Source organism: Coregonus lavaretus (genome assembly GCF_964263955.1).
Source record: "Coregonus lavaretus genome assembly, chromosome: 6".
NCBI lineage: Eukaryota > Metazoa > Chordata > Actinopteri > Salmoniformes > Salmonidae > Coregonus > Coregonus lavaretus.
The window spans coordinates 30,943,784-30,959,744 of NC_139993.1; the positions used below are offsets into that span (position 1 = coordinate 30,943,784).

The 15,961-nt window shown below is 42.7% G+C and overlaps 1 protein-coding gene across 1 annotated transcript in view; it reads right to left on the reverse strand.

Moving 5' to 3' along the window:
* The window catches only part of LOC311131175 (microtubule-associated serine/threonine-protein kinase 3-like), a 48,343-nt gene that overhangs the window by 14,630 nt on the left and 17,752 nt on the right, over positions 1-15,961 (reverse strand). Inside the window, exons 6-20 of the mRNA XM_084164022.1 lie at positions 14,189-14,346; positions 11,018-11,093; positions 10,428-10,637; positions 6,835-6,936; positions 6,508-6,640; positions 6,320-6,387; positions 5,240-5,334; positions 4,752-4,960; positions 3,720-3,858; positions 1,932-2,064; positions 1,472-1,637; positions 1,271-1,372; positions 945-1,067; positions 584-696; positions 214-374 (exon numbers count right to left, since the gene is read on the reverse strand). Coding sequence (XP_084020148.1) covers positions 214-374; positions 584-696; positions 945-1,067; positions 1,271-1,372; positions 1,472-1,637; positions 1,932-2,064; positions 3,720-3,858; positions 4,752-4,960; positions 5,240-5,334; positions 6,320-6,387; positions 6,508-6,640; positions 6,835-6,936; positions 10,428-10,637; positions 11,018-11,093; positions 14,189-14,346 — 1,988 coding nt within the window. The remainder of the gene's footprint in view (positions 1-213; positions 375-583; positions 697-944; positions 1,068-1,270; positions 1,373-1,471; positions 1,638-1,931; positions 2,065-3,719; positions 3,859-4,751; positions 4,961-5,239; positions 5,335-6,319; positions 6,388-6,507; positions 6,641-6,834; positions 6,937-10,427; positions 10,638-11,017; positions 11,094-14,188; positions 14,347-15,961) is intronic.

Genomic DNA, 15,961 nt, shown 5'->3' on the forward strand with positions numbered 1-15,961 from the left:
CTATCTACAGCTAGAATAGTCATTTATGCCGTGTGTACCCATTGGATGCACACACTCTATTCAGCAACATTTCTTAACTTTTCGGAATTAATCATAATTTGATGCACTTTCACCAACTGTTCAGCAGTGCTTCCGATAAGGACGTATTTTAACTCCTACACAGGGAATCCTAACAGAAACAGAGAGCTACAAACTCGTCCTGGCTCTGCTCACCTGCCCCTGCGATCTTGGTGCTGGCGTTCCTGTCTCTGGATGTCTCCTCCCGGGAAGGGTGTGAAACGCCCATCCCAGCCCTCCTTGTCCTCACTGTGGCTGCGGTCTGATGAGAAGCTCAGGTTGGACGGTGTGGCCAGATGTTCTGTGCTGCTGTACACCTGAAAGCATGGAGTAGCCACATTAGCTAGGGTGGCCAAGTTTGGTGAACTTGGCTCCAACAAAACAGTTTTTTCTCTCTCAGAGATTTAAGGAGTTTTCCATTATATTGTTTTTATAAAGAATTGCTCAACAAACTACTAATATTATTGACATTTCTTTATCTGTTCTGTGACAAAATTACTAATATTTGAAAAGGTATGTTCCGAACCTTGCTGAAGCGGTTTGACCAGGAGGAAAACTGACGGATTTCCAGGGAAGACTCTTCATCGTTGGTTTCGTCATCCTCATCTGAGGCCAAATGGTGGTAACGCTCTGAGCGAGCTGAAAACATGAAAACGCAAAATGCGTGGAACTCAGGAACAGGGACCGTACCATAAAATCCAACCAGGATATTTAGTGTATTTCAGGAAAACATATAATTTTCATTAAACATAATTGACTAATGAAAATATCAATCAGCATTAGACAGACATGAAGAGCAAATATCACTACATCTGCAGAGATATACTGGCAATAGAAGGAAATGGATCTTTGTCTTAATAAGACCACTTGTGAAGGACTGCCCATACTGTCAAAGTAGCTGGTGTCGTCCTCCGCTTCCAGTTGAGGGATGAATTCTGCTTTCAGTCGGAGTAGTCCGTTCCAGTCCAGACGCAAGAAAAAGGGGTGTTGTTTGACCTCAGATGCTCCTCCTAGAACAATATATATTTTTTCGATTACGGTCATGTGTGCAAACCTCAGAACAATAGCCAACAGCAAAACGTCAGACTAGGATGTTGGGAAATGAAGACGAGGGCTCGGTTCCAATATCTAGACTAGCAATAGGGCTCTAGCAATAGCATTCTAAGTGGGATACTAGAATGGACATTGGAACGTAGTTGTGTGGTCTACGAACCTGTCCCCAGGCGCTCTAGAGGGCCCTGCCTCAGCAGCCGTGTGATCATGTCCTGGGCGTCTGCAGGTAAAGCCTCATCCCCACCGGGCCAGATGATGTCATCTGTACATCGAGCAAGCACACGTTAATGAGAGGATCTCCACATTGAACACAATTAAAGAAAGCCTATATAGTGTACATATTCCATCAATGGATACTTACCACTGACAACCTGCCCAAAGAGTTCCTCGGGTGTGTCCCCAAAGAAGGGCACACATCCAACCAGGAACTCATACAGGATGACTCCCATGGCCCACCAGTCTACTGGCTTCCCATAGCCCTGTCTCAGTATCACCTCTGGGGCTATGTACTCTGGGGTGCCACACACCTAGAAAACCACACCAATAATATTCAGTTATACCGTAACATTTGCATTCAGATTTTTTTAACACATTGGAGTTTAGTTACACAGTAGTTATGAGATGGTACACCTATACTGGGTTGAGTATTTGAAAGTATTTGACCTATGCATTTGACCCTGGTGTGAGTATGTGTATGTATGTGTTCAAGAAACGTGCCTTGCATTTCGGTATATTGTTTTCCTATGCCTTATTATGGAGCTGAATGTATTTATAGTGAAAGGACATAAAAAGGGTTAAGCGGTTGAAAAGCACCGACTCACCTGTTTGTCGATGAACTCCCTGGTGTCTTTCTCCATGTGACCCTCGTAAAGGTTAGTGGTCATGTTCATCAGGCCAATTCTGGACAGGCCAAAGTCAGTCAATTTGATGTGGCCCATAGAAGTGATCAACAAGCTGCAGGTAGGATGGAGAAAAATGTTCAAGCTAAATTCTCTTCGACTTAAGGTACAGTGCCTTCAGAAAGTATTCACACCCCTTGACTTTCTCCACATTTTGTTGTGTTACAGCCTGAATTTAAAATGGATTACATTGAGATTTTGAGTCACTGGCCTGCACACAATACCCCATAATGTCAAAGTGGAATTATGTTTTTAGAAATGTCTACATTTTTTTTTTCAAAGCTGTAATGTCTTGAGTAAATAAGTATTCAACCCCTTTGTTATGGCAAGCCTAAATAAGTTCAGGAGTAAAAATGTGCTTAACAAGTCACATAATAATTTGCATGGATTCACTCTGTGTGCAATAACAATGTTTAGCATGATTTTTGAATGACTACCTCATCTCTGTACCCCACACATACAATTATCTGTAAGGTCCCGGAGTCGAACAGTGAATTTCAAACACAGATTCAACCACAAAGACCAGGGAGTTTTTCCAATGCCTCGCAAAGAAGGGCACCTATTGGTAGATTGGTTTTAAAAAAAGCAGACATTGAATATCCCTTTAAACATGGTGAAGTTATTAATGACACTTTGAATGGTGTATCAATACACCCAGTCTCTACAAAGATACAGGTGTCCTTCCTAATACCTAAGTTGCCGGAGAGGAAGGAAACCGCTCAGGGATTTCACCATGAGGCCAACGGTGACTTTAAAACAGTTACAGAGTTTAATGGCTGTGATAGAAGAAAACTAAAGATGGATAAACAACATTGTAAATGCTCCACAATACTAACCTAAATGACAGAGTGAAAAGAAGGAAGCCTGTACAGAATAAAAATATTCCAAAACATGCATCCTGTTTGCAATAAGGCACTTAAGTAAAACCGGAAAAAAATGTGGCCTGAATACCAAGCGTTATGTTTGGGGCAAATTCAGTTCCACTCTACATATTTTCAAGCATGGTGGTGGCTACACCATGTTATGTGTATGCTTGTCATCGGCAAAGACTAGGGAGTTTTTTTGTTTAAAAAAAAAAAAAACGGAATAGAGCTAAGCACAGGCAAAATCCTAGAGAAAAACCTGGTTCAGTCTGCTTTCCAACAGACACTGGGAGACAAATTCACCTTTCAGCAGGACAATAACCTAAAACACATTGCCAAATATATACTGGAGTTGCTTACCAAGATGACATTGAATGTTCCTGAGTGGCCTAGTTACAGTTTTGACTTAAATCGTCTTGAAAATCTATGGCAAGAGTTGAAAATGGCTGTCTAGCAATGATCAACAACCAACTTGAAAAGAGCTTGAAGAATTTAAAAAATAATAATGTGCAAATATTATACAATCCAGGTGTGCAAAGCTCTTAGAGACTTTCCCAGAAAGACTCACAGCTGTAATCGCTGCCAAAGGTGATACTAACATGTATTGACTCAGGGGTGTGAATACTTATGTAAATTAGATATTTCTGTATTTAATTTTCAATAAATGTGCAAAAATTAAAAAATATGTTTTCACTTTGTCCTTATGGGGTATTGTGTGTAGATGGGTGAGAGAAACAAATCTACTGAATCCATTTTGAACTCAGGCTGTAACACAACACAATGTGGAGTATGAATACTTTCTGAAGGCACTGTATGTAAAGACGTTTAAAGCCTGTTCTGGACTCACTTGTCAGGTTTTAGGTCTCTATGAACGATGCCGTAGTTGTGAAGGTACTCCAAGGCCAGCACAGTCTCAGCAAAGTACATCCGGGTCATGTCCACAGGAAGGGGGCCCATGTTCTTCAGCAGGTTAGCACAGTCCCCACCTGCAAGAGATAATCAACAGTTATGCTAAAGCTAGGAGAAATCATGAGTGGAACAAATTCGCCTTTCCAACTATACTGAACAATAATATGAACGCAACATGTAAAGTGTTGGTCCCATGTTTCATGAGCTGAAATAAAAAATCCCAGAAACTTTGAATACAGACAGAAAAGCTTATTTCTCTCAAATTTGGTGCACAAATTTGTTTACATCCCTGTTAGTGAGCATTTCTACTTTGCCAAGATAATCGATCCATTTGACAGGTGTGGCATATCAAGAATCTGATTAAACAGCATGATCATTAGACAGGTGCACCTTATAATATAATGGCCACTCTAAAATGTGCAGTTTTCTCACACAACACAATGCCACAGACATCACAGACTGTAGGAATGTCCACCAGAGCTGTTGCCAGAGAATTGAATGTTCATTTCTCTACCATCAGCTGCCTGCAACATCGTTTTAGAGAATTTGGCAGTACGTCCAACCGGCCTCACAACCGCAGACCACTTGTAACCACGCCAGCCCAGGACCTCCACATCCGGCTTCTTCACCTGCGGGATCATCTGAGACCAGTCACCCAGACAGCTGATAAAACTAAGGAGTATTTATGTCTGCAATAAAACGCCTTTGTGGGGAAAAACTAATTCTGATTGGCTGGGCCTGGCTCCAAAGTGGGTGGGCCTATGCCCTCCCAGGCCCACCCATGGCTGCACCCCTACCCAGTCATGTGAAATCCATAGATTAGGGCCTAATGAATTTATTTCAATTGACTGATTTCCTTTTATGAACTGTAACTCAGTATTTTTGTTCAGTATATTTCCATTCCAACATGACAAACAACAGAGTCATGATAAACTTATCGCTTTTGGGGTAGAAAATCATATGACATTACCTTCCACATACTCCATCACCATGCACAGGTGGCGTCGTGTCTCGAAGGAGCAGAACATGGAGACCACAAAGGGGTTCTCAGCGAAGGTCAGGATGTCCCGCTCCACAAACACCTGCTGGATCTGGTTCCTCAGGACCAGGTTTTGCCTGTTGATCTTCTTCATGGCGAAACGCTGCCGAGTGTCTCTGTGTCGGACCAGGTATACAGCCCTGCCAACCACCACAGGACAGGAGCCATGTCATAAAATACCTCCACATTGATAATCCATGACTACAGGGATAGTTCAATCCATGAAAGTGGAATTGTAGTTAATTTTCAATACTTCTCTAAATGTTTACTAACCTTGACAGAAGTCTACAGTTCGCCTTTTAATGTTAACCTTTAACTAACTATAACTGAGGTGACAGAGCGCATTGATTTAAAATCTAATTGGGAGTCCATGTTTTCAGTGATCAGTGTGGTTAACCACTTGCCTGTTTGGCGCTTACCCATAGGCTCCATTACTGATGAGTTTGATGGTTTCAAAGTCACTCTCCAGTGGTTTCCTTCGCATTGGGGTGAGTGCCTGGGGACACTTGTTCTGCTGCAAACAGTGCAAACAATAAGAGAAGTTAAGTGGCAGGCATTATACAAAAGGTGCCGGGGGACCCATTAACCCACTGGTGCCAGTATGACTACATAGCAAGTCTTCCAAATAACGTCATGTAAATAAAGCTGCTATCAGGACTTATGTTAATTGAAAGTTCAGTTTATGTGATTCTGTTGACAATCTCATCCTAAAAACCTAGTACATTACAGGCAAGCTAATGCCCAATTCACATCGTGACATATTTCATTACGAGGTACGTCATCTTAACGCAATCCCTTTCTGCTACCGGACGGAGAGCATAGGGTTCCACAACGCAAGACAAAATGGAGGAGAGTGTCTCATCTGAGATAGCATTTATTTGGGAGATTGCAAAATAGGACCCTTTCATTCAAGACAGGAAAAACATATTGTTTCAGGTGATAATAAAACATGTTTCGTTTAGTTACTTTTTCCTCAACTTCTTTCTCTAACATTCTAGCAAGTCAAGCTAGCTTACAAAGCAACTAGCTAGCTAACTAAAAGCTAGGCTCGGTTGAAGATACTGTAGCTGGCGATCTCCACCTAATAATTATTATCAAAAACAAAAGTAATTACCATCACAATAAACTAAAACAGTCATATAATAGAATTGGCTTAACAGCCAACATTACTACTAAAATAGTACTCACTTATAGGAATGGGTAATTGTTTAAAAGTTGCTAATTATCCCATAAAGCCATCGCCGAAAACCACATATATTTTCATCTTGTTCTGTGGTTTGGTAACTTCCTGTTCTATTGACAGACTTTGGCTGCACTGAAGACGAAGCATTGTTTGGAAAAAGTCAAAGTGTGCGCCATCCGTTTCGCAACGGAGCCTTGAACCGCAAGGGGGTGCTGCAATACCACTCCGTTGCGGAAGGTTCCCATTGAAATGAATGACATCCGGCGCAATGCAACGGACTGCTCAGATGGAATGTGAATGAGGTATAACTCCTTACCTCCACAGATTCATCAGACTCCAATGTCATTGATGGAGCAGACTCATACTGTTCAAGCTGTACCATATCTAAAAGAGCAGGGTAGAAATATATGATTTAACAGCAATGCATGATATTGATTTGTACTGGATGTCTGTCTCAAGTGTGGGAAATTCAGGTCAATGTTATGGCAAAAGATACACCAATACCTTCGAGGGGGTCGCGTGTCAAGCCCAGTTGGTTGATGATGTAACGTGGAATATCCGTCTTGATGCCCTGGCCCTCCTTGGCATGACCCTCGGCTGCCTCCAGCAGACGATAGAACTCTTCCGGGTCAAATTCCTGCCAATGACATCCAAGGCCCATTAGATTAGATTGGATTAAGGTAAATAAAATCACTTAGTCATGAAAGAGCTTATTGGTGATACAGTGGCTTAAAAACCAGCGACAAAACAGATTAAGAGAGACTGCTTTCCAACGCTCTCGACAGAATCAATCGCATTTCCAATCAGAATGAGATTTTCTCTCCGTCTCACCAGGCACTCGAGCAGCCTCGCCGGTCGGGATATGATGATGAGAATCTTCTTCACCAGCTGGGTGATGACAGATACCTCCTCGCTCTCCGAGCGATCGTACGCCTGAAATGCAAAGCCAAAATGTTTTAGCTTCTGAACAGAGCATAACATGGAGATGATCAACTCCTCTCAAAAACAGAGGAGCCTTTTTATCTCTTTCGCCATAGCAAGAGCGCAACCACATAGCATTAAAGCCAACATACTACGTCCAAACCAACCTAGCTACCTGCAGCATGACCACAGAATGCATTATTTGCAGACATAGGCCCTGTCTAGAAAAAAACCCTAGCCCCTAGGCACTTCTTTAGATCTGAGAGGACTGAATAAGTAAAATGGCGATAATTCCACCCAAGTGCCTAGAGGAAAGGGGCTACGGGTTGTTCTTCATACTTCAGTGGATAATCAATTCCAGAGAATAAATTGTTCTACACAAATCAGGAAGCCAATGGATCTTAAGCCCTCACACTATGCATAATTATTGGCTACCCCAAGCATCACAATCATGTACCTGGGCGGCAGGTAGCCTAGCGGTTAGAGCGTTGGGCCAGTAACCGAAAGGTCACTAGTTCGAATCACCGAGCCTACGAGTAGAAAAATCTGTTGATGTGCCCTTGAGCAAGGCACTTAACCCATATTGCTCCAGGGACGCCATCGATAATGGCTGACCCTGGCCATGACCCCACTCTCTGAGGTTGTCTCAGGGGCAGTTGGGATATGCAAAGAACACTGTGATGGAAAATGTTATCATGTGAAGAGACAGCCTTGAAAATGTTCATCTTGTCTTAATGTCATAAATAATCCTTGGTTCCTGCCTGTGCTTGGTAAAGATTTGAGGGGGGGGGGGCGACATGACCCCCTCCTTAGGAGCATCTGGCAGAACGCCCAGAATATATTCTATAAATTAAGATAGGAGATGGTGCCTGACACATGCCGGAACCAACCCTATGAACTACGCAACATGTCTGTAAGCAGTATATAAGAGATCTAACGGGACTGCCCCAGGGGAGCTCACTTCAGACCGGTACTTTATGCATCTAAGTTTGACTGTGACCACTCCAGCTTGCTATTAATAAACAATGACTCATTTATTTATAAAAAAAAAAAAACTTCCTTTCCTTACCTCTCTACTGGCCGTGGTTAATCCCTACCACATACATGTGAACTCAGGCCCGGTCCTGGTTGATATGCCGCCCTAGGCGAGACCAAAAAATTGCAGCCTTTTATTTTTTTTATTTAACCTTTATTTAACTAGGCAAGTCAGTTAAGAACAAATTCTTATTTACAATGACGGCTTACACCGGCCAAACCCGGACGACGCTGGGCCAATTGTGCACCGCCCTATGGGACTCCCAATCACGGCCGGTTGTGATACAGCCTGGAATTGAACCAGGGGGTCTGTAGTGACGCCTCAAGCACTGAGATGCAGTGCCTTAGACCGCTGCGCCACTCGGGAGATTGACTTCGCGTATCCCTCTGAAGAATTTCCACGACAACACATTTGAAATAAGACAAATATAAGCACCCACCAAATTATTATTATGTTTTAGTTTGTATACCAGGATCAATAGGGAGAATTGCATTGGCTTTTGATTCACTGTCCTTCTGAGGCCAGTTGCAAGTGACTGGACAGCTGGGTCACAATGTACAGACACCAGACCTGGGTTCAAATACATGTATTTAATTATTTGTTATTTAAATACTTATTTTCTGTGTATTTGAGTATTTTCAAATAATGTGGCCGAAATCTACTACTATTTGAAGTATTTTCAAATAATTTCCTATTTAGCCTAATACTTATTTCCAAATACATTATTTCAAATTCTCCTACGACCTAGGTTCAAATGCATGGAAGTATTTATTTGTATTTGAAAATACACTGTGTATTTGAGTATTTTCAAATACATGCCAATACTTTCTTGCCGTATTTACAAATACATTCCAATATTCAACTACTTGCATTTTCCAAAGAAAATATCTGAATACTGACTTTTAAATGTATGTGAAAGTAATCGAAATAATTGAAATAGTATTTGAACTCAGGTTTGACACACACACACACAAAGAGGACAACTAACTACACTGAACAAAAATATAAACGCAACATGTAAAGTGTTGGTCCCATGTTTCATGAGCTGAAATAAAGGATCCCAGAAATTGTACATACGCACAAAAATATTATTTATCTAAAATTTTGGCAACAAATTTGTTTACATCCCTGTTAGTGAGCATTTGTCCTTTGCCAAGATAATCCACCACTTTACAGGTGTGGCATATCAAGAAGCTGATTAAACAGCATGATCATTACACAGGTGCGCCTTGTGCTGGGGACAATAAAAGGCCACTCCAAAATGTGCAGTTTTGTCACATAACACAATGCCACAGATGTCTCAAGTTGAGGGAGCGTGCAATTGGCATGCTGACTGCAGGAATGTCCACCACAGCTGTGGCCAGCGAATTGAATGTTCATTTCTCTACCATAAGCCACCTCCAACGTCATTTTAGAGAATGTGTCAGTACGCCCAACTGGCCTCACAACCACAGACCACGTGCATGACGTTGTGTGGGCGAGTGGTTTGCTGATGTCTACGTTATGAACAGGGTGCCCCATGAATGCACAGAGATACCGTGACGAGATCCTGAGGCCCATTGTCATGCCATTCATCCGCCGCCATCACCTTATGTTTCAGCATGATAATGCACAGCCCAATGTTGCAAGGATCTGTACACAATTCCTGGAAGCTGAAAATGTTCCAGTTCTTCCATGGCCTGCATACTCACCAGACATGTCACCCATTGATCATGTTTGGGATGCTCTGGATCGACAAGTACGGCAGCGTATTCCAGTTCCCGCCAATATCTACTCTGGCTAGAGGAGCTCTGGATAGGGGAGCTCTGGCTATGGCTAGAGGAGCTATGGCTAGAGGAGCTCTGGATAGAGGAGCTCTGGATAGAGGCTCTAAACACAGAACAATGGTGCAGTGCGATAACTCTGAATTAAAAATGCAAAACCTGAAATATGTTGCGCATCACAGAAAGACATCTAGCTGGAAACAACCCCACATGAGACAGCCTCAGTCATGCTCAGTGGCCTCCGTGAGGGAAAATCTGATTCATTAAAAAAGCAAGAAGGAAAAACAAAACAAACCGAGGCAATGAGGACGAACATCTGAAAAAGGAGGAGAAAAGCAACGTGTCCTCCTGAACAGATGGGTTAAACGTGGCCAGTAATATTATACACACACGCGTATCCCCAAGATAATGAGTCAGAGAGGACGTTACATCAACAAACGAGAATATTCCTTGGCTGTATTCTGAGGGCCTCCTGATTCAAATGGTGAGTCATCATCATTGGCTGCACTAGTGAAACCATACAAATAACATGCCATCCAAAAACAACTTATTTATTCCTCAGGGGGTTGACATAATATGCAAATCATAAAACAACTGGATGCCCAAGGGTAGTCTGAGGAAACACATTTTAGACTTAAGTGCTGGCAGTTATGGTCCGATCACACTGATAAACCTAGACGCAAAGATATTTGTGGATATCCCACCTCGTGGAGCAGCTTCTCCAGCTTCTCCTGCAGCTCCACAAAGTAGCGTGAGGTGACCACACCAGTGTGGGACTTGTCCAGACAGTCTCGGACCAGCTCCACCAGCTGGTGCTGGATGAAGCCCAGCACGCCATCGGACAGTGGGAGGGTGCTGTCTGGGGAGCAGGCGGTGACAATATCCAGCAAGCGCTCCTCCATCTGCGCTGTGGCCTAAAGGGATAGCAAACACACACAACATTATACAAAACAAAACACACCTAAGCATTAGTTTAGTAAGTGAAAATAGTGAAAATACATTTCATCAAAGCCTGCAACCAAGTGTAATCCTTCAGTAGCACCCAAACAGGACATGGGAAGACATTTCAGGGTAACCACGGTTAAGTGGTCCTTCTGGAGCATCCAATACTGCTAAATATCTTCAGACATTTTATGGTGACCATGGTTAGTCCAAGTACAACGTTCAGAAAGTCAGATAAGTCAGAGTAATCACATTCCCCAGAAGCAGAGAGGAAATAAGCTTTCTGATTATGGCAAATACAAACAGACATTGCTTCCTGTACAACAAAGATTGAGGTGAGAACATGACGTACCTTCGGAAACCGTTCTTTGTAAACATGGTTCATCATGACGATCTCATTATCGAATGAACCCACTGTTCTTCCGGGGCTAAAACAGAAAAGGACACAAAGCTTGTCAATTTCTTTATTCCAATCCAACCAAATGGACTGACAGAGCTCGCAAAAATCTGTGAAGCAGTCGGCAATTGACATTCTTATTGGATGGGTGCAATATTTTGAATAATGGCTAAAATTATCATCCCAAGTGAAGATTCATTGTGGAATAGTGAATTTGCAACATTCTGACAAAGATAAAAACCTAATCCCTTCAAAACATCTAAATCAACACATTTTATTTAGCTTCCAAGCTCATTTCCTGTTTTACTTTGGATTTTTTTTTAACTCTTCCGTATTAGGTAAGACAACAGCTGGTGTAAGATATGGACCACATCTACACTGTCTGTCTGGCCCATGTAACAGACAGACAGGGCCTTTCCTCTCCTGTCTTCCCCCCTAATCTCATCATCCAAGAGTTAGGGGTACGGAGCAGAAATGCACCCCATCCACATTTTTTGTTGCAATGAAAGAGGCTTCTGTTGCAGCAGATGGCCTGCAGCCTGACCACCACACACTGCAGCTCCGCCCCCAACTTGGCCCCCCGAGAACCTCCAGCTTAGCTGGTCCCCGCAGTGCTCTGCACCCACCCACCCACCCACCCACCCACCCACCCACGCCATGCCACGACAACACAGGGAGCTCGGGCGGCGCATGGTACACAACGCTGCTCGCCTTAAGCCACGCAGTAACACCACGCTCTGCATCCTTCCCTGTCTGTGTAGGCTAATCTATGCTTAATCGGACCCTACGAGAGTCCCACAAATTGGTGCAGTATGTTACTTATTACAAAACAGGCTCATTTTCTACAGTATTATACTGTTATATATATATATATATATATATATATATATATATATATATATATATATATATATTATAATATTATTGTATTAAACTGCATCCCCACTGCGTAGTGGGTTTAGCTAGAGATCAACTTGAGGCATACTGAACATTGGCAAATGCAAAATACTTTGCTTTACTTTGTTACAGGACTGAATACATTTTGACTGTCCACACTGGCAGAACTGGCAGCAGGGTTGGATTGTACAAAGCAGGATCACTAACTAGCTAACTCATTGATTCTGCTTTGTGAAACAGCCCCCAGGTAAGGGGATGTAGATTAATACATTGTCTCCGTTCGTCAGTTCACTGTGTAAACACTCCACTGACTCATGCTCTCGTCCACACCTACAGTTGAAGTCGGAAGTTTACATACACCTTAGCCAAATGCATTTAAACTCAGTTTTTCACAATTCCTGACATTTAATCCTAGTAAAAATTCCCTGTCTTGGGTCAGTTAGGATCACCACTTTATTTTAAGAATGTGAAATGTCAGAATAATAGTAGAGAGAATGATTTATTTAAGCTTTTATTTCTTTCATCACATTCCCAGTGGGTCAGAAGTTTACATACACTCAATTAGTATTTGGTAGCATTGCCTTTAAATTGTTTTACTTGGGTCAAACGTTTCGGGTAGCCTTCCACAAGCTTCCCACAATAAGTTGGGTGAATTTTGGCCCATTCCTCCTGACAGAGCTGGTGTAACTGAGTCAGGTTTGTAGGCCTCCTTGCTTGCACACGCTTTTTCAGTTCTGCCCACACATTTTCTATAGGATTGAGGTCAGGGCTTTGTGATGGCCACTCCAATACCTTGACTTTGTTGTCCTTAAGCCATTTTTCCACAACTTTGGAAGTATGCTTGGGGTCACTGTCCATTTGGAAGACCCATTTGCGACCAAGCTTTATCTTCCTGACTGATGTCTTGAGATGTTGCTTCAATATATCCACATAATTTTCCTTCCTCATGATGCCATCTATTTTGTGAAGTGCACCATTCCCTCCTGCAGCAAAGCACTCCCACAGCATGATGCTGCCACCCCCGTGCTTCACAGTTGGGATGGTGTTTTTCAGCTTGCAAGCTACCCCCTTTTTCCTCCAAACATAACAATGATCATTATGGCCAAACAGTTCTATTTTTGTTTCATCACACCAGAGGACATTTCTCCAAAAAGTACAATCTTTGTCCCCATGTGCAATTGCAAACCGTAGTCTGGCTTTTTTATGGCGGTTTTGGAGCAATGGCTTCTTCCTTGCTGAGCGGCCTTTCAGGTTATGTCGATATAGGACTTGTTTTACTGTGGATATAGATACTTTTGTACCTGTTTCTTCCAGCATCTTCACAAGGTCAGTTGCTGTTGTTCTGGGATTGATTTGCACTTTTCGCACCAAAGTACGTTCATCTCTAGGAGACAGAACACGTCTCCTTCCAGAGCGGTATGTCGGCTGCGTGGTCCCATGGTGTTTATACTTGCGTACTATTGTTTGTACAGATGAACGTGGTACCTTCAGGCATTTGGAAATTGCTCCCAAGGATGAACCAGACTTGTTGGGGTCTAGAATTTGTTTTCTGAGGTCTTGGCTGATTTCTTTTGATTTTCCCATGATGTCAAGCAAAGAGGCACTGAGTTTGAAGGTAGGCCTTGAAATACATCCACAGGTACATCTCCAATTGACTCAAATGATTTCAATTAGCCTATCAGAAGCTTCTAAAGCCATGACATAATTCTCTGGAATTTTCCAAGCTGTTTAAAGGCACAGTCAACTTAGTGTATGTAAACTTCTGACCCACTGGAATTGTGATACAGTGAATTATAAGTGAAATAATCTGTCTGTAAACAATTGTTGGAAAAAGTACTTGTGTCATGCACAAAGTAGATGTCCTAACCGACTTGCCAAAACTATAGTTTGTTAACAAGAAATGTGTGGAGTGGTTGAAAAACAAGTTTTAATGACTCCATCCTAAGTGTATGTAAACTTCTGACTTCAACTGTAGGTTCTCTAGCACAACACAAAGGGAGACAAGTTAATTAAGAACCAGGCATAACAATGAGATCCTGGTACTGTACAGTCAAATCTGGGTTTGACTTAATACATCGTTTTTGAAGATGTACCAATTTGCATGTAATAACTTCCCATGTCTGACAAAAAAAACAACTCCACAAAAATGTACGGAGGGTGACGATGCATTAAATCTCATTTTGATGATATAGCACATTACAGTTAAGGCGAGGGGTAACGGACGGCTACCTGAGGCTGCGGGAGCGAGGGCGCATGAACGGCGAGGGTCGCACTTCCTCGTCGGTCACGCTCTCCGAGCTACGGAAGTGCTTGAACAGGAAATGGAGCTCGTCTTGAGTGGGCTGGTAGGGAAGCTGGTGCAGGCGCTCCTGGGAAGAGGAGGAGGACTGGAGGAAAATAAGTACTTTTAACATTCAAAAGCCAACACTTTATCCTGAAGGATGGAGGATCTGTATCATAATTAGGACAAGATAACGGCTATTTAATGTGGCTTTTGAGGCTGTGAGTAACATTTTTTTCTGATAATTTTTCTGAGATGAAAGGCACACTCTGGCAGCTCCTGGCAATCAGTCCGATTTTTTACCCCATGGGTCCTGAATAGCAGTAGATCATGGTGACTTGGCGAGCCGCATCTGTGATGCCCCTTTTCTGCCTGCACATAAAGAGGGCACTGAGCATCACTGAAAGGCCTATTGTCCTAGTCTGAACTTGCCGCATGTGCTGAGCTTTCCCTTATAAAACTACTCACAATGGAGGAACACATGGCCTGTTCTCATCTCAGACCCTCATCTAATTTTTTCACCACCACCTTCCTTCTCCTTCAGAATGGAGACCTTTGATTTTTCACTTTGTCTAATGTAATCCTCCTACCGCAGGGATCATCAACTAAATTCAGTCTTGGGACAAATTTTTTCTTGAGCGGATGGTCAGGGGGCCGGAACATAATAACAAATAATTTGAAGTCCAAACATATATAATATTTGGCTAAAACAATTATTTTAAACCTTGTATACAATCACATACAGTGGGGAAAACAAGTATTTGATACAGTGCCGATTTTGCAGGTTTTCCTACTTACAAAGCATGTAGAGGTCTGTAATTTTTATCATAGGTACACTTCAACTGTAAGAGACGGGATCTAAAACAAAAATCCAGAAAATCACGTTGTATGATTTTTAAGTAATTAATTTGTATTTTATATAAGTATTTGATCACCTACCAACCAGTAAGAATTATGGCTCTCACAGACCTGTTCGTTTTTCTTTAAGAAGCCCGCCTGTTCTCCACTCATTACCTGTATTAACTGCACCTGTTTGAACTCGTTACCTGTATAAAAGACACCTCTCCACACACTCAATCAAACAGACTCCAACCTCTCCACAATGGCCAAGACCAAAGAGCTGTGTAAGGACATCAGGGATAAAATTGTAGACCTGCACAAGGCTGGGATGGGCTACAGGACAATAGGCAAGCAGCTTGGTGAGAAGGCTACAACTGTTGGCGCAATTATTTGATAATGGAAGAAGTTCAAGATGACGGTCAGTCACCCTCGGTCTGGGGCTCCATGCAAGATCTCACCTCGTGGGGCATCAATGATCATGAGGAAGGTGAGGGATCAGCCCAGAACTACACGGCAGGACCTGGTCAATGACCTGAAGAGAGCTGGGACCACAGTCTCAAAGAAAACTATTAGTAACACACTACGCCGTCATGGATTAAAATCCTGCAGCGCACGCAAGGTCCCCCTGCTCAAGCCAGCGCATGTCCAGGCCCGTCTGAAGTTTGCCAATGACCATCTGGATGATCCAGAGGAGGAATGGGAGAAGGTAATGTGGTCTGATGAGACATAAATATAGCTTTTTGGTCTAAACTCCACTCGCCGTGTTTGGAGGAAGAAGAAGGATGAGTACAACCCCAAGAACACCATCCCAACCGTGAAGCATGGAGGTGGAAACATCATTCTTTGGGGAAGCTTTTCTGCAAAGGGGACAGGACGACTGC